The sequence below is a fragment of the Lynx rufus genome, unplaced genomic scaffold (assembly GCF_022079265.1).
Source record: "Lynx rufus isolate CCGP_SWC_20201006 ecotype Redwood Valley unplaced genomic scaffold, mLynRuf1.p SCAF_8, whole genome shotgun sequence".
Classification (NCBI taxonomy): Eukaryota; Metazoa; Chordata; class Mammalia; order Carnivora; family Felidae; genus Lynx; species Lynx rufus.
Window position 1 is genome coordinate 265,705 of NW_025814896.1, and position 17,859 is coordinate 283,563.

Sequence of the window (17,859 nt, forward strand, 5' to 3'; positions counted from 1 at the left end):
GGACACATGACCACAGCACCCAACACCCACCCAGCTGACGCCTCTGAGCACGGTGCGTGTGGCCCAGCAGGCACGTGGACCCCCCACACATACACACAGGCAGCCACAGACGCAGAGGCATACATCCACACACAGGAACAATGGAGACAAGCAGACACGTATGCACAGATGGGAACACGCAGAGAGGCACGTAAGTCTCGTCAGACTTGTAGACTCCCACATGGGGCGTGTGGATGTAGTTACACTCCGGGACGTGTGTCCACCCACAGGGACTCATGGACACACGGCCACCCGTGTGCACACATCACGCACAGAGGTGTCCAAAGCTGACCTCGTGCACGCACAGGCACAAGAGGGTCAGAGACGTACCCAGAAACACCTGCAGCACAGGACCGAGGCTGATCGAGCACTCAGCTCCCTCCCACCCCTCCCCAGTCCCGCCTGAGAGCTGCAGTCTGTCCACACCCGGCCCCCAGCAGCTTAGGCCTTACCTTAGCAACCTCCGTGGGAGCCAAGACTGTGGGGATGCTGACCGGCAGCGCTGACAGAGCAGGGCTGGGATCCCACGGCCCTCAGCGCCGGATCTGGACAGGGCTGCGGCAGGCGGCTGCTCCTTCCCTGTAGCTGCCGGACCAGACGCAGCAGCCTAGCGCGGAGCTGGGGGAGGGGAGGAGACTGCTGCTCCTGAGGGGGAGGGGCCACGCGGGCTGGAGGAGGGGGCCGCAGGGAAGGCGGGGGTCGCCAGGCCCCACACTGGATGGGGAGAGACCAAAGGACCAGGGCACACACTTAGAGATGAATGACAGACGGGCTCCGACACACGGACGCAGGAACTGAGCCGGGGCACGGACATACACACAAGGACGCACGGGGACTCGGGGACGGGCACGGGGGACAGACACAGAGACACGGGACGGAGACACAGGTAGGTGCGCACACAGACTGGGACCCAGACATGGGGGCTTGTCTAACACACAGAGACACTGCCTTGGACAGGCTCAGACCAGCCTCCGTCTGCACTCTGTGCCCAGAACAGCACCCTCAGCTGGGCTCCAGGGGAACTGAGGCACAGCAGGCCAATAGGTAGGTAGGTGGATACACAGTGCCCCCGCCCAGCCAGCCCCAAGCGGATCAGAGCCTTGTAGACGAGACGCCTAGACTCTACTGCGCACCCCGTGTCCCTGCTGTGTGCCCCGCACGTCCATCATGAACGCGAGCTCATCCGTCCCCATCATACCGGCTCATTGTCATCAGCATCACCTTCGTGCAGACAGGAGCATTAAGCCTCAGAGGTGTGAAGTCACCTGTCAAAGTAGCAGAGACAGGGTTCAAACCCAGATCCACCTGCAGCTTTGAGACACCCCACGGGCGTCTCGCCACAGCAGGGTCCCAGGGCAACATCTGAGCATCATTCCGTCACAGCCTGGGCCCCCACACGGACGCAGCCAAAGGGCTCCAGTGGGGCTGCCTCCTTCCCAGCCCTGGGGTCGCATGCCGTGTGGGAGATCTCTCAGATCAGCTACCAGCCTTGCAATCATGGGGTCATTCTTCCTGCACAGGCTCTACTCACATAGCCCAGACCCTGCTTGGAGCATCCGTCTCCAAGGATGGGGACCTGGTTGCTAGGCGACTGGCAGCAGCGTCGCTAGGATACCTGGCAAATCAGAGAGGACAGGGCAGGCAGATGCCCCAGGACTCAGCATCCTAAGCTGTCCCCCAGGGCTTATCTCTGCATCTTCACTGCGGCTGACTCAGGGACACGTGTGGAGACATGGGGCACACCCACAGGGACACTCAGGACACAGGCTCACGTGCCTGCACGCACACACACAAAGATGCCCAAACAGCACACGAGTGAGCACACAAACACAAGCTCATGCTCAGAAATGCACAGACACCCGCAGGCACAAACACACGGACCACACACACGTGAACCCACGCCAACGTGCACTCAAGGCACGTGAGTAGACGGGACAGAACAGGCGGACACACAGATCAAGGCCTTCAGACACCCAGGGGCCACACACGAGCACCACACTCTCCAGGTGAAGCTTGAAGTATGATCCTGCTGACCTCGGGAGCCCAGCAGGGGCAGGAACCCAAGGAGGCCAGGCTTGGCCTCCTGCAGCCTCCCCCAGCCGGGCTGACCGAGGTCTGAGCAGCCAATCCCAGCCCCTCCCGCCCCCGCTGCCTGCGCCCACCTGCCTGCTCACCGGCCCACAGAGCTCGTTTCATAATGGCCTCCAGCTGCCTCCCAGCTCCGGCACAGACTAGGGGAAGGACGGGCCATGAGGCTGGTCTGGAAAGGTATCCCGCGAGAGTGCGCCCAATGCACCCAGTGCTAAGGACGGCTGGAAGCAGATACCTGGCCCCTCACACGGATAGTGTCAGCCGAAGGTCAGGCTTGGTCACCTGGCCCGTGGGGGGTCAGGCTGGAATGCTGACTGTACTCCCTGGGTGTGACAGCGGCCCAGCCTTGGACCCTAAAGGGCTCCCACAAAGGGAGCTGGCAGCACCGAGGAAATAGCCCCTGCACAGCCAGGGTAAGACACAGAACACATGTGTCACACATGGGACAGCAGGGGACACGTTATGTGAGACAGCATTGGTATCAAAGCAGGACAACTCAAACTCACGTCATATGCAGGCAAAACGAAACACACAGGGGCACCAGGGACAGCCCAAGGCATGCGGCTTACGTGAATGACGGCACAGAACGCATGTCCACAAATTATGGTTGTAGCTGCCTGGGCTGCACTCAGGAGTCATGGGAATTTGTGGCAGGACTTGGTCCCAGAGAGATTTCCACCCACAAAGTGGGGCGAATGCACCTCACTCTTGCCCAGTGAGTCACAGCCCGGAAACGCCGCTACTCGTGGCCTCGGGCAGGCTCGCCGTCTGCTTCCGTCCATCTCTGGGTGCTTTGCTACCCCTGGGCGCGGCACAGGAATCCGAGCAAAGTCACCAGAGCCTAACAGGGAACAGCTGCCCTCCCCTCGGGGAATTCAGTCCCCAGGTCATTTGTGCTGTTAAAAAGCGAAAGACCCTCGGGGCACCTGGGGGGCTCAGTCGGTGGAGCAGTTGAGCGTCCGACTTTGGCTCAGGTCACAATCTCACGGTTGGTGAGTTCGAGCCCCGCGTCGAGCTCTGTGCTGACAGCTCGGAGCCTGGAGCCTGCTTCGGATTCTGTGTCTCTCTCTCTGCCCCTTCCCTGCTCATGCACTGTCTCTGTCTGTTCTCAAAACTGAACAAACGTTAAAAAAAAATTTTTTTTTTTTTAAGTTAAAGACCCAGGTTCCTGGGTGGCTCAGTTGGTTGAGCATCAGACTTTGGCTCAGATCAGGTCTCAAGGTTTGTGAGTTCAGGCCCCATGCAGGGCTCGCTGCTGTCAGCACAGAGCCTGCCTCAGATCTTCTGCCCCTTTCTGCCCCTTCCCCATTTATACTCTCTCAAAAATAAATAAATCCTAAAAAAAAATTAAATTAAAAGTGAAAGGACTCTTTCAAGTTTATTTATTTATTTATTTTGAGAAAGTGCACACCCAAGCAGGGAAGGAGCAGAGAGAGAAGGAGAATCTCAAACAGGTTCCACGCTCAGTGGGGAGCCCGTCGCGGGGCTCAATCCCACAAACCCAGAGATCATGACCTGACCCGAAATCAAGAGTCTGATGCTTAGACTGAGCCACCCAGTGAGCCACCCAGACACCTCCAAGGATATTTTTTTTTTAGTTTATTCATCCATTTTTTTAAAAGAGAAAGAACGTGCATGTGCACACGAGCACAAGCAAGGGAGGGGGAGAGAGAGAGAGAGAGAGAGAGAGAGAGAGAGAGAGGATCCCAAGCAGGCTCCACGCTGATAGTGCGGGACTCGAACCCTCAAACTGTGAGATCATGACCTGAGCCAAGATCAAGAGTCAGATGTTTAACCTACTGAGCCAAAATGGAAGGATTTTATCGGTTGTGAGTTTCATCATAATAAATTACTTTGTGTGATTTTGACTTTATAATATTTATATATGGCAACAAAAGAATTGACCTGTACATTTTCAATATAATGTTAAATTTTGTAGTCACTTCACAAGCGTCTTCATTTTTTTTGGAGTTTTATTCTCAGGCTTCGGCAGCAGTCAAAATGCTTTTAGATCCCAGCATTCCCATCAGCCCTTGAAAAACAGACGAGTCCTGGGCACAGAAATAGGTGGGAGACACCTACCTGGTGGCCTCGCACAGCTACTGGGCCCTAGACACTTGGGGATCCCCGCCCCACCCCCCTCCCCGCCGCCCTCCCCAGGAAACTGCAGGGCGTGCAGAGGAGGAGCCCCAAGAAGCTGCTTTCAGGAATATGAGCTGTGCAGGCACCAAGCCCTCCAAGGATTAGGGAGGAGGGGTATCAAGGGTTTTCAGTCCTACAAAAACAGAGGGAAAGTTACAAGTCCCTTCTTGCAGGAGAGCAGCTCCCACTGGCCCTATAAACCCCCCTCCACTGCCAGAAGCCAGCAAGTAACTCCCCTTCTGCGAATGCTCCTGGCCCAGACCTGGGAAGCTGAGAGGAGGGCCAAGATCCCCATCTCACAGCACTCACCAGGGTGGGAGCACAGAGTTGAACCTGAGGCAGCCCCTGCCTGGCTGTGGATATCCGGGAGGACTGCCTGGAGGAAGTGGCCTGCTACGTCAGACTCCCTAAGCCGTTGCTGCTTCTGGATCCCAGAGGCCTGTGTCTTCAACAAGCCCCAAGGCTGGTGCTGAATCTCAAGGCCCAGACCACACCCCAAAGGCACATGCTGGGCGGGAAGGGGCAGCACCCCAGGAACAGCTTGTGCAAAGCCTTGGGGGCCAGAAGGATGGACAGTCATTCCATGGAGCTTGGGGCTGGTGCAGGCTCTGATGTACAGGGGCACAAAGTCATAGTTTACCCTTTCACCAGGAAGCCAGAGGAAGCTCCCAAAAACAAGGTGAACCGTCAACACCCTCCTGCACAAAGGCCAGGTCTCAGCTGAGACCCCATCCCCAGGACAGTTCCCACCTCAGGGCTGCAGGTCCTGAACCCCCAAAAAGGCATCATCATCCTTGGCACACGACCGTGAATGAAGGGGAGAGTTGTGCGTGCACCATAACGAATTGTGGACTTAATGCAACAATTTTGGCCTAATGTAGCACCAGCACATGAATTAATGAGTTCTCAAGGGTTTTTTTTTTTAATGTTTTTATTTATTTTTTGAGAGAGCGAGCGAGCAGGGACTGAGGATCCGAAGTGGGCTCTGTGCTGACAGCAGAGAGCCCCATGCAGGGCTCAAACTCACCAACTGTGAGTGAAGTCAGATGCTTAACCCACTGAGCCACCCAGGGGCCCCTGAATTAATGAATTCTAGAATAAACTGATGAGTGCATGCATGAGTTATAGAATTAATAAATTGAGAAGTGAGTTAGTTATGAAACATGATGACACTAACAAATACATTACAGAAATATAGGACCCAGGACCCAGAAATTTAGAGTTCGGGAAAACCTGGCTCCGGTCTTGCGGGACCCCTGAGACTCCAACCTGGCCCTGGAAGAGGGTAGGTGTCCTCCTGAGCTCTGCCCCAGTTTCCCTTCCCTGTGAACGACAGTGGCGGTGAGAGCCCTTTTGGGTCCAGCAGCGGAGAACGCGTATCAGACAGGAAGGTCTCATTGCTACGCCCTCTGCCCCCAAAGCCAGTCCCCAAAGACTTCTCCAGCCTGGAAGCTGGGACCACAGCTCCCAGAAGAGTACGTTTGGGGCTCCCAGAAAGGAAAGAAAGGGCACCCGGGCTGGAAAAACTGGCGGTCACCTCCTCGGGTCTGCTGCAGGGATTTCGCCCGTCGGATGTGGGCGCCCTCCAAGCACCTGGATCCTGACTCTGCCGGTGCCCCTCCCTCCCCAGGGGCAGGCCCGCCCCCGCCGTGCAGGGGGAGGGCGGGACTCCCGGTTGCCAGGCAACCGCGTCAACAAGTCCAGGCGAGTCAGGGCTCGGTTGGAGGCTCAGACCCCGGAAGGCGGAAAGTATGGGGTGTACGGATGGGGGACAAGAGCCGGCCCCTCGACCAATGTAGCAAGAATGAGTTGGGGGAGGGTGATGGCCTCCGGCAAATGCCACGTTGTGTGGCTCTGCCTGCGGCCCACAGTGGGCCAGAACCTGGCCCAGGGTCCGGGGCCTGAGGTGCTGTGGGCTCGGAAGGAAGGAGTCCTGCAGGGCTGAACCAGGCGCCCTGGGCGTTCCCGTCTCCTCTCTCGTGGGCCCTCCCCGCCCTATCACCTCCGTGGGCTCTGCTGTCATCTAGACCCAGCAGGGGACAGGCTAGGAAGACTGCGTTCCCCCCAAACACGTCCAGGGCAGCAACTGTCCAAGTTGCTTTCGGCCTCCCACAGACACACACCTCCCAGAAGGACATGAGTCCTCTGCCCAGGGCAAAACGGAAGCCCACCTACTCTCATCTCCAGCCCCTAACACTAAGGCCGAGTAGAGCAACCCGCCCTCCCCCCCCCCCCCCCCCGCTCCCGGGGTTGCAGTGCGGGGGCGGGGGGAGACTGGGTTTGCTGACTGACCGTCAACCACAGACATGGGGGACTGGGGCACACTGAGGGTCCCAGAATTGTGGGGAAGGGCCTGCCAAGCTTAACATGTTCTCTACCCTGGGTAGGGCCCCAGGTCTCCGCATTTTCTCAGTGGACAGAGAATCAGCCGGTGGGCAGGAAGGGAATTTCCTGAAACTCGGCGGATCAGAAATGTCTGGTTGACAGCAGGGGTAAGGAGGACGGGTGCTAGGCCCGCGCAAAGGTGCTGAGTCTGCAGATGCAGGACCTAAGGCCAGCTGCGGGGAATCTAGAAGGGCCAGAGCTGGGAGCGCACGGGGGGGGGGGGGGGGCGGGCCGGTGCCAGTGGGACTCACTCTTCCCCCGGCAGAGCGGGCCGAGCATGCAGTCGCCAGCAGAGAAGGAGGCCGGGCTCCGGGGCCCGCGGGAGCGAACCGGAAAGGGGTCCCTTGAGGAACGCGCCCGGGGGGCGCCCGCGGCGCAACCCCCCAAGCCAGGGTGGGCCCTGACGCTGGAGGGGCTGGCGGCCATGAGCCCCGCGCAGCGTCACCGCCACCTGCTCTTCGGTGACCAGCTTGAGGACGTGGGCGCGGCCGCCTCTATCTTCCCGCGCGAGTCAGTGGAGCTGGGGAGCCGTATGCCCGACCCGCGTGCGTGGACGCAGTCACCGGAGCCGCCCGGCGTGCGCCAGGACCGGCTCCTCGGCGTCCTCAAGGCAGCCGAGGCCCGGGGACGAATCCGCGCCTTGCGGCTGCGCTACATCCGCATGCGGGTGAGGCTCGGGGCCGGAAGGAAGGGGCGCGCAGGCGAGAGGGTTGCGGGGCGGGGAGGGGACACCAGCCCGGGTGCCCCGAGGAAAGGGGTGGGGGTGTGGTGGGGGTGGGGGGCGCCCTGCAGGAGGCGGCGGGCGGAGCTAGGGCAAAACAGCGCGGAGGCTTGGAGACCCGAACCCCCGCCCCACGACCCGCAGGCGGAGGAGATCTCGCTCCTCGCCTGGCAGCAGAAGTCCGCGCGCGCCGCCATCCGGCTGGAGCTGTTCCTACCGCCGCAGCTGAAGCCCACGCGGATCCCGGACCCCCTGGATCGTCAAGAGGTGCCCACAAGCCCGGGAGGGGGTGGAGCGCGGGGGGAGGGGGTGGAGCGCGGGGGGGGGGGGGTGCGTCCCGGCCCGCGTCCCCGCACACCTGGCCCCAGCCGCTCTCGCCCACAGAGGAGGCGCGTGGAGACCATCCTGGAGGAGAAAGTTGACGGCAGCGTCTTCCCACGTTGACGCGGCCCCACCCTTCCACATAAAGTTCTCACGGTTCAAGCGCCGCCTGGTCATTAAGACCCCTCTCTCCAGGTTCCCCGGGGGGGGGCGGGTATGGATGCCGCCTTCTCTGCGTCCGATGTCACAGACATCGGGAGACACAGAGTGGGGCCCCTCCAACAAAGTAGAAGTGTGCAAGTGGGCAGGCGTCAGATCAGCAGAGGACGCTGATGATCCCTCAAGCCCTGGGGCTGTCCCCATCCGGCAACCTGGTGCCCTGCAAGTCTGTGAGAGCCCCCAGTCTGAGGGGACAGGAGTAAGAATCTGATGGGCCACACCTCCAGAAGAAGAGCAGCCTCAGGGAGAAAGTGGGGCCCAAGTGGGACCCCGGGTTGGGGGTCATTCCATCAGGGATCAGAGAGGAGGGTGGCCTTCTGGGCAGGGAGAGTGACTGCACAAGCCAAAGGTGGTCTTTGGAACCAGCCGTGCCCAGGAGGTCCTCCAGAGGACGGAGACTGGGGAAGGGGAGACCCCTCGGGGAGGCCTGCACTACCCCACAGGAAACCACCTTACCATCCTGTATGACCTCTTCAGTTCTGCTCGATCTCCCTTATGCCGCGCGCACACACACGTGCGCGCGCGCGCATACGGGAAGGAACCCCCCCCCCCCCGCCCCGTGTCCCATTCTGACAAACCCACTTCCTGCAAACCCTCTGGACTCTGAAGAGTCTCCCAAGTTTCTGGATATGTCTCCCCTTAGAGAGCTTACTCTTCTTCCAGACACAAGCTCTTTGTAGAGCCTGGAACTTGGCCACCTTTCCCTTTTCTTCCCTCCTGGTCCCTAGCCGGCTCCAGAGGTGGGGGCTGAAAGAACTCAGACAGGTCATGTCTGAGTGGGCCTCCCGTTGAGTGGGCCCACAGCAAAGAACTGATCCTGGGGGGGGGGGGTCATGCTTTACCCACAGAGGTCAGAGCAGGGTCCAGCAAAGACTCCTGCTCAGTGGTGGTGAGTGCCCCTCCCTGACCCGGCTCAGGACGGGGACCTAGCCTCATGGGGATGTGGGCCCTCTGAGCCCTCAGCAAGCCCTTCTCCCCCTGCACCTGACCCTTCACCCATTCTGGGCTGTTGCTGCCCTGGCCTTGATCCAAGCCCAGAACTGTGTGTGGAAGCTGGCTTCTGTGGCAGCTCTGGGAGGGAGGGGAGGGCTGTGTGTGGCAGCTGTGGGTGGGGGCTGATCTTTTAGGCAGAGAGGGGGAAGGAGAAACAGGGGAAGAGAAGGTGGCTTGGGCTGAGGACAGAGATCTCTGTCCAGGAGTGGTGGCCACTTACACCCGGACACGAATGAGGAGGCTGATAGCCAGCCCTGACTCCCCTGGCCAAGCCCCTTTGTGATATGGACCCAAGCATCCTGTCCCTTGGGGATGTGCTGATCACCTAGGATGATTTCCTCTGCTTGGTAAACACGTATTTCATTTCGTCACTTGTCTGAGTCTCCATTTCTTTATCTTTAAAATAGAGATCTGGAGGGTCTCACCCGGGCTGTGAGTGAACACAGTGAGTGTCCCATAAGGGTATGGTCACTCTGCATCAGGCAAACACACGAGGACAGAGGCACAAGACAGACACACAAAGCCCTGAGAAGACCAGCAAGAGGGTGGCCTCCCAGATAGCTCTGCATCGGGCTGGCACGGGGCGGGGCGGGGGGGGGAATCGCTGCACCAGGGAAGGGGCCCTAGCTCTGCAGAGGAATCCAGGGAAAGTGGCTGAGGACATTTCTGCCGGGCCCAGAAGAGGCTTCTGCTATGGGAGAGTGCAGCATGTGGGCCAGGACTCAGTGTCCTGGGGACTGTAAGGGATCAGGTTGGTCCTGGAGCTGGGATCCTGCTCATGCTCTGGACAGCGAGTGCTGGGTTCAAGTCCCATGTCCACCATTATCTGCTGCATGGCTTTGAACCAGTTCCTTCCCAGCCCATCTGGATCCCTCCCATGGAATATGGGGCACTCTCTGTTGAGATGGGCTCACCGGAGGAGGTGCAGGAGACCCAGAAAGGCCAGGGCAAGGGGAACAGAGTGCACAGCCAAGTGGCCAGAGGAGGTACAGTGTATGGAGGGCTGGGAGGGCAGAGACGGTGTAGAGTGGCATGAGTGCAGGGAGAAGCGTGTGACCCCACACTTGGTCAGCTGCCCCACACATCTCTCAGGAGGAGGTGGGTGGAGACTCCACACCAAGCGCAGTGGGATCCGTGTGGCTGTGTGACACTGACCAGGTGCTGACCTGTCCTTGTAGGACCTACCTCTCAGGACTGTTACCTAGGTTAAATAAGAAGCTTCTGGCCTCTGGCCTCCCCTGGCCAGCCCGTCAGCCAGATAGCTCTGTGGCCATGCCAGCCGAGGCCTCTGGGCACACAGCGTCAAGAGGCACCCCAGCCCCCAGGGCCCCTCTCGCCTCCCTGACCTTGTGCCACCCTCTCCTCCAGCGCGGCCCCCACTCTCCCAGGCCCCCGCACTGCTGTCCTGCCAACACCGTCCTTTGCTGAAGGACACCCCCCTCCTTGGCTGTATGGCTCTCCTTAGCCCTCCTCACCTCTCACCCAGTCTGCCAGTCTGTTTCTTGTCTGCTCCAGGGCTGGCCTATCTGACTTACTGTTAGGTGCCACCGCCTGGCGCACAGGGAGCACCCAGATGATCGCCGAATGAGGAGCACATACAAAATCTCCACTTCCCTTTACATCTTGAAGAAGAGTTCTGAAAAGCGTGTGCGTATCGGCTTGTGCAACTGGAAGGCATTTTGTGAGCGGGACCGGGCATCAGGAACTGACCAAGCTGAGTCCCTGCACTGGGGACAGGAGATGCATATGGTCCAAGGCCAGGGGGACGCAGACACTCTGCAGCCCATTTCCAGAGCAGCGTCAGGGCCGCTCTGGCACTGGCCCAAAGCACGCCAGGATAAGAAATTTAACTGACAGCTGTAACAGAGCAAAAAATATCAGGAGAGTCAGCCGAAGAGAAGGGACAGGGCATTCGTTGCAAAAGGGAGGGTGTGGCTTTAAGCTTGAGGACATCTCAGGGCAACTGGAGGGGTTGGAAAAGACTCAGGCCCCACAGACAGGAACATTTGGTGACTCCAGATGTAGGAACCCATACCGCCAGTATCCACCAGCACCCGGACACAGGACGCCCCCTTTCTTGGGAAGCCCCCTAGAACCCTGTGCCAGTGAGCTCTTAACCCCACTTTACAGGCGACAGCACATAGTCGCAGGGAGGCTAGGCCTGGGCCTGGAGGAACCACTACACAGTCCTTTCCAGCCTGGCAAGGAGCATATGGGACCGCAGGGTCTTAAGGGCTCTTGTGCCCAGGCACTGGACCAGAGTCTCGGGGGCACCCACAAGAATGGCAAAGCTGGACCGGCCCCCCTGAACAGAGTGGAGGACACGACCACACCCCCATCTACTGCAGTGCCATTTCAGGCCGCCCTGCGTCCAGAGGCCCCATCATTAGCACCTCGTCTCCACGGGCCACCCTAAGCGACGGTGGGCACCTGGGTGCCCCGCCGAATCTAACGGGACGTGGGGAGGGGGCGGGTGGGGAGCAAGGCCAGCCGAGCGCGGGGCGGGGCGCGCCTGGCAGGGCGGGCCGGGCGCCTCCCCGCGCGAGGAAGTCCCGGCCCCGCGCTTTGGGGAAGTGCAGCCGAGGCGCCTGCGCACTGCACCCTGCGCCCCCTCCCCGACTATCGGGCCGGACCTCGGGGCGCGCGGGCCGGCGGCGGCGGCGCGAGCGGCTCGGGAGCGCGGCCGGTGAGTGCGCGCGCGCGGCGCCGAGGACGGCGGCCCTGCCCCTCCCGACCTGGGGCCCGGGGGCCGTGCCGGGCGGGAGCCTCAGGACCCGGCACCCCGATCCGCACCCCCACGGACTCCAGCCGCGGGGTCCACGTGGACCCTGGGCCGCGGCGGGACGGGAGCCAGTTCCCCGCGCGTGGGGGAGGGGGCGCTGCAAACCGGTTCCCCTTTTTCTGCAGCTCAAAGCCTGGGGAAGTGATTGCTCAAAGGGGGGGGGCCGGAAGAACCCAGGTTTCCGCGTCTCCCGCCCCCCGCCCAGCCTGTTGGGGAGGGGCCGAGGCGGGACACCCTGTCCGTCCCCACCCCTGCCCCCTTGGATCTGGCAGCCACTCACCCTGCGAGGCGCAGGGGAGGCACTGCGCCCCCGGCCCCAACTGATCTGGGGCTCCCGGCGCCGGCCTCCCTCCAGAACGCCGCAGGAGTACCTCCTGCCGTCTGACTTGAGTCCCGGCTGCTGCAGTGCACGCCCCTTCGGCAGCCAGGGTGGGGCCCAGAGGGAACCTGGCCTCTCCCGCCCCCACCTCGCCTTTGGGTCGATGGTGAGTGGGGCGCCATGGCGAGTTCCTTGAGGTAGGGGTGGGGGCGTCAGAGGCTGGAGGAAGGGGCCCCTGAAGGAGACAAGCTCTACCAGGCCAGACCTTGCCAGCAGAGAGAGGAAGAGAGAGAGAAATGGGTCGCCCCCACCTCTGCAGTGGGGGCAAGGGTCATCAGGCTTAGGAAGACCTGGCCAGCCTTGGAGGAGCCAGGCAGGGGCTCCCCCACCAGCTGAACAGGGGTAGCCTAGGAAAGGTACTGAGTACCATCAGAAGCAGGGAATGGAGCCCCTTTGTCCACCCTCCTCCCAAAGGTTATGGCATTTTTTTCTGGGATTGTCACATTTTCTTATTCTTTTTTTGGACTGGGCGGGCTCGGGGACGTTCTTTTTCCTTCTGTGGAGCAGAGTAGCAGCCGCTCCCAAGGGAGCCTCTCTGTCCCCAGAGGCCAGGCTTGCTGCCTGTCCAGCCCCTCCCATCCCAGACTTGGGGGCCAGAGCCTAAGGGGCTGGGAAATGCCAGCAAAATGCCAGGATGAGGGAGGGGCAGGGACCCTAGTTCAGGCCTTATGTGACCTCGGGGGGGGGGGGGGAGCAGAGTGGGGGGGGGGGGACGGAAACAGGTGGTCCCAGTCAGCCTCAGGAAGGTGCAGGGAGCCAGGCCCAGGCCTGCAGCTAGGAGAGAAGACATTGACCCCAAAGTCAGCCTCCAGCCTCAGAGCCCCTAGCACGTGGGCCTGCACCCTCGGACAGGGCCCCTCCTCCAATTCAGAGCCAAGCCTTCGGGTGCTAGGGAGTGGAGTGGGGACAGAGCCCTGCCCCCACTCACGGTGGGTGGGGGCGCAGAGGAGGAAGAGCAGTTTTCTGCCTGGCTACCAGACCTCAGAAGTTGCCACACCCCTTCCCTTCCCTTCCCTTCCCTTCCCTTCTTCCCTTCCCTTCCCTAGAAGCTTGACCCCTGAGGGAAAGGCAAGCTGTGGGGCTGCTGCTTCCCCATCTGCTCGCTGGGAGTCTGTGGGACCCTAGACTTTACCCTAGTTCTGGGTCAGGGCAGGGCCTCGGCATCCCCGCACCCGGGAGGAAAGGGGGCCCTAAGTAGTGCCTACCTCGGGCACTGCCGCCTCAGATCGCCGCTCACATGCAGTCCTAGCATCTCTGCTCCCAGAGCTGCCTGACCTGATTCTGCTGTGATGCCTACCCTAGAGCGTCCGCCTCCCCCTACCCTGGGAGACCCCAAGATGGGCCAAACAAGGATAAAAAGACCACAAGCTGAGGGAGGGGGGCAGCAGGGAGGATGGTAGTTAAATGAGAAAATAAAGTGAAAGCAAGTCACGAGGCTCCTGGCCACCAAGATGGGGGTGTGGGGGTGGGACTGGACGGCTCAGGAGGGCCCTTGTCGGCTGTGCAGGGGAGCACCCCAGGCCCTGGGGGTCCTCACCTAGGCCAAGAAGGACACAGGCAAATGCAGTGGTGGAAAGGCATTTAAGACTGCTCCCCAAGGGCACTGATGGGCCACCCTGGCATGGATGCTGGGATCTATGGTTGGCCTCCCCTGGGGTGGGGGTGGGGGGATCAGACTCCTAACCCTGACTTGAGGCTTTGGTGCCCAGTGCCCCCTGCGCGCCTCCCCCATGAAACACGGGTGTGGACGCTGAGATGGAGGCTGGCCCTCACCCCCTCCAGGGACCCCGCATCTCTGACAGCCCAGCCCATTGCTGTCCCCCCCCCCCGCTCCCCTCCCCCACCGGCACACCAGGCCCGGTTGGCCTCGGCAGCCTGGCAGGGGAGGGGGAAGGGAGGCCGGGAGACCCTGGGTGTGGTAAGGTGCCAGCTAGGGTTGGGGTGCCAGGGGCAGCGCCCAGGACCAAGGAGCCACAGGCCCCCAGGCCCTCCTCACCCATGCCCCGCTGCATTCCCACACCCTCAGAAAATCCTGCCCCAGTCAGATCCTTCACGCTGGAGGCCTAGTCAGCTGCAGACATGTTGGAACCCCCCCGGGGCCACCTGGCAAATCTGGACTCCTAGTGGGGAGCAATCCTCCTGCAGAAAACCCAGAACAGAGGGAGCTGAGGAAGGGGGTCTGAATGTCCGACCGCTACCCTTATGCGTTAACCTGACGGCCCCAGACTCCTGGGGGCCCCCAGCCCCTTGGGAGGGGCCAGGAGCCGGAAACCAAGAAAGAGGAACCCAGACTTCCGGCTTCCCAGGGACAGGGCAAATGGGGGTGTCCCGGAACCTTCTGTGGAGATCTCGTCTGGGGCCCCCCCTCACTGCCCCTGCCCCTGCTCACAGCCCTGGTGTAGGCTGGGGGCAGAGGTAGGAGCCTGAACAGAGTGGTCTAAAGCGGGCGGCTGCTCCCCCCAGGGCTCCTGGAAGGAGGGAGAGACTCTCGGGACCCCTTCTAGGGGACAGTGGAGACTGTGGTCTCAGGTTCTCAGGGAGAACCTCCACCTCTCTCCTCAGACTCTCAGGCTGTGGTGAGAGGGTCCCGGAGCCAGCACCACGGAGCCGGGGCGGCCTCCACCACCCACCCATGCCCACCCCGCATGAGACTGAGAAGCAGGTGCACCACCTACACCCCTGTCTCTGCCCCCCTTTGTGGGATCGGGGGCGGGGGAGACCCTTGAACACCTGGGAGGCCGGGAGGGCGACCACCGAGGGGAGTCAGGGAAGAGGTGTGTGCGGGGCCCTGGGTTCTGGCCTGGAGCTGAGGAAGCCCCCATCTCACCAGCACATAGGGCCAGAGGAGGCAGACCAGCCCCCCTCGATGTCCAGTCATGACGCGGCCCCCCCGGCTGCCCCCAGCCGCAACCCCTGCTGCTTGTGCTGGTGTTGCTGTTGCGGCTGTTCCTGGTACGTGGGGATGGGGGCGGGGGGGCGGGGGGGGTAATACAGGAGGGGACTGAGCAAGGAAGGTGGGCTGAGCAGACATAAGGCCCGGGGTCCTGCCGCTGGACCCTCGGATGGGTTCTGAGGGGTCACCTGAAGGCAGGATGCCTCTGCTGCCCACAGCTCTCTACAGGCGTTGTTGGGCCCTGGTGACCCGTCGCCGATGCCCCGACCCCTCTGTACGTGTGACTTTCGTGCCTGGTGTGTGCCTGAGGGTGTGTCCATGTGCAAGCACCTGGCCGACCCACATGTGTGTGCACTCATTTGTCCGCTTACTCAGCACATGCTTATTGAGGCCGCTGTGATCCAGCCTAAGCTGGCCCTGGGCACTTACAGAAGGACAAGACAGAAGCAGGTCCTACAGACTGTTAGGCGGGGGGACACTGGGCAGAGACCCGGCCCAGGGATGACAGGGACAGGCTTCCAGAGCGGCCATGCCAGAGGGCAGCTGTGGGGCCTCCCCGTGCTAACGGGCTTCTCTAGTGTGGAGAAGCTCTTGGGAGTTTTCACACCTTGCAGAGGCCTGGTCCTATTCAGGCTTCCAGCTCGTGGATGTTGAGTGGCCAGCGCCGTGGACCCAAAGGGGGATCTGCTGACCAGTGAGCAATTCCAGCCCGAGGCGGGAGAAGGGCGGCCTGAGGGCAGAGGTGGGAGGCCATGAAGAATTAGGACGCACTGAGAATTGGGCTGCGGGGGTCAAGGGAGAGTTTAGGGTCTAGCAGGCAGGGGAAGGGAAGAGGGCAGGTCTGTCTGGATGTTTGGGTTTGAGATGTCCGTTAGACATTTCACTGGCCCTTCAGAGATCTGGCTGGAGGCACGGATATGGGAGCCAGCACTGACGCAGTGAGGAGCCAAGGGAGGGAAGAAGGCTCCCTGGGGAGAATCTGCAGTCACACTCGCAGGCTGGGGCTTTCCTACTGCATCAGCTGGGGCCTCTGGGAGAAAGGAGTCGGGGCTGAGGTCGGGCCAGGAAGGGAGGGGCACACCAGGAATCTGTGAAGTCCCAAAGGCTACAAGACGGTGAAGGTCTCCCCAGCACCGGTGAAACTGCCTTGGCCCCAGGGGAGAGACCGGAGGGAGGGGCGAAGGGCAGCCCGTGCAGACACTCCTTCCCTGGAGGGTGTGAAGGGAGCAGACTCCAGGGCTGCCTACCTGCAGGGGGTTTACACCCGGGCCGAGAGCCCCCAGGCCACACGTTCATGCGGAACACATCTGTGTGTGTGTGTGTGTGTGTGTGTGTGTGTGTGTGCGCGCGCGCGCGCGCGCCAAGACCACGTGTGCCAAGGAGGCCAGCGCCACCTTTCCCTCTGCGGTTAGGAACGAAGAGCGGCGGCGAGCGTGGCGGGCCTCCCGGGAGAACAAGCTGCAGCCCCTCCCCAGCTGCGAGGCGTGGTAGGTGTGGCCAGCCGTGCGCGCGCGCGTGTCCGGGGGGCGGGGGCGCGCGCCTGACCTGGCCCGGCGGGGAATGCCCACAGCGCCACGCCAAGCCCGGAGGAGGTGCGGAGCTGGGCGCAGTCGTTCGACAAGCTGATGCACAGCCCGGCGGGCCGAAGCGTGTTCCGGGAGTTCCTGCGCACCGAGTACAGCGAGGAGAACATGCTCTTCTGGCTGGCCTGCGAGGAGCTCAAGGCCGAGGCCAACCAGCACGTGGTGGATGAGAAAGCCAGGCTCATCTACGAGGACTACGTGTCCATCCTGTCCCCCAAGGAGGTGCACCGCCTTGTGGACCAGGGCTGGGGGCGCGGGTGGGGGTGGGGGTGGGGCGCCTCCTGAGCCCCCTGACGGTGGCATCCTGTCCCACAGGTGAGCCTGGACTCCCGAGTGCGGGAAGGCATTAACAAGAAGATGCAGGAGCCTTCGGCGCACACGTTCGACGATGCGCAGCTGCAGATCTACACCCTCATGCACCGGGACTCCTACCCGCGCTTCCTCAGCTCCCCCACCTACCGTGCCCTGCTGTTCCAGGGAAGCTCCCAGTCCTCCCACGAGGCCTAGGCTGCCCACCACAGCGGCACAGACGTGGGACCCCTCTGGCGGGCACAGACTCGGTTACCGGCACCAGTGTGCGTCCGCGGATGTCCCGCACACCAGCGGGGCCCGGCACCCCTGAGGGCAGTCCCAGACAGGAGCCCGTCTCTACCCCGGGGACCTGGGACCCGGAGGTCCTGCTGAGGGGAGGCGACACCAGGCAGTCTCTCCCCAAAAAGCTCCCCGCTGGGCTCCTGCGTGGGGAGAGGGAGACCTCCCACGGGGTCTGGTGGACCCACCGGCCTCACTTAGGCCTCCTCCCCAAGCAGCCAGGGACCTTGAGAAATGCCTTTGGTGGGCAGTAGAGCCTCTGTGTGTCTAGTTGTGACAGGAGGAGACAGACCCTCTAATGCAAGCTGTCTGCGCCCGGATCAGACCCAGAACCTCAGAACTAGGCTCAAGGCAACAGGAGCCAGTTTCTTTTTTATATTTTCATTAATTTTAAACCTGGAAACATGTCCTTACTGTATTTTATCAAAAAAATGAAAAAGATGTTTTCATATTTATCTCCATTCCTTCTCCATCCAAAATAGGATCTTTTATTGAAGATATTTTTAAAGCAAAAGTCTCTCCTCTCTCCACATTTGGGGGTGGGAGATTAGAGAATGAATTGTCCCAAACCTAGAGCAGGGAGCAGCGGGCTCCAAGGACACCTGGCCCCGGTGGGCAGCTGTGCTCAGCCTTGCCCTTGGGAGGGTGCCATGCCCCCTGGCAAGGGCGACCCCCACAGCGTCTCACCAAAGCTAGGGTTGGGCAAGGCATGTGCTTGCC

At 61.4% G+C, this 17,859-nt stretch overlaps 2 protein-coding genes across 7 annotated transcripts; both read left to right on the top strand.

Moving 5' to 3' along the window:
* Window positions 1–6,934: 6,934 nt before the first annotated feature.
* Window positions 6,935–9,029, top strand: LKAAEAR1 (LKAAEAR motif containing 1). The gene is made up of 3 exons (XM_047067786.1): window positions 6,935–7,324; window positions 7,523–7,645; window positions 7,763–9,029. The coding sequence occupies exons 1-3, from the start codon at window positions 6,935–6,937 to the stop codon at window positions 7,820–7,822; spliced, it is 573 nt and encodes a 190-aa protein (XP_046923742.1). The 3' UTR covers window positions 7,823–9,029.
* Window positions 9,030–11,573: 2,544 nt separating this feature from the next.
* On the top strand, window positions 11,574–17,653 carry RGS19 (regulator of G protein signaling 19). Of its 6 annotated transcripts, none has more exons than XM_047067781.1 (6): window positions 11,574–11,597; window positions 14,635–14,734; window positions 14,903–15,024; window positions 16,378–16,452; window positions 16,536–16,770; window positions 16,864–17,653. In XM_047067781.1, exons 2-6 carry the CDS (start codon window positions 14,705–14,707, stop codon window positions 17,053–17,055), a joined length of 654 nt encoding a protein of 217 aa, XP_046923737.1. In that variant the 5' UTR covers window positions 11,574–11,597; window positions 14,635–14,704; the 3' UTR covers window positions 17,056–17,653. The 6 variants fall into 6 exon arrangements, with proteins under 6 accessions (XP_046923737.1, XP_046923735.1, XP_046923736.1 ...); XM_047067780.1 differs by lacking the exon at window positions 11,574–11,597 and adding an exon at window positions 11,955–12,178; XM_047067779.1 differs by lacking the exons at window positions 11,574–11,597; window positions 16,378–16,452 and adding an exon at window positions 11,952–12,209.
* Window positions 17,654–17,859: the final 206 nt, after the last annotated feature.

Coding starts and splice junctions, on each gene's coding strand:
- LKAAEAR1 (XM_047067786.1), top strand. CDS start 6,935: ATGCAGTCGCCAGCAGAGAAGGAGGCCGGGCTCCGGGGCCCGCGGGAG. Junction 7,325..7,522: donor TGCGCTACATCCGCATGCGG/GTGAGGCTCGGG, acceptor CACGACCCGCAG/GCGGAGGAGATCTCGCTCCT. Junction 7,646..7,762: donor ACCCCCTGGATCGTCAAGAG/GTGCCCACAAGC, acceptor TCTCGCCCACAG/AGGAGGCGCGTGGAGACCAT.
- RGS19 (XM_047067779.1), top strand. Junction 15,025..16,535: donor TGCTGTTGCGGCTGTTCCTG/GTACGTGGGGAT, acceptor GAATGCCCACAG/CGCCACGCCAAGCCCGGAGG. Junction 16,771..16,863: donor CCATCCTGTCCCCCAAGGAG/GTGCACCGCCTT, acceptor CCTGTCCCACAG/GTGAGCCTGGACTCCCGAGT.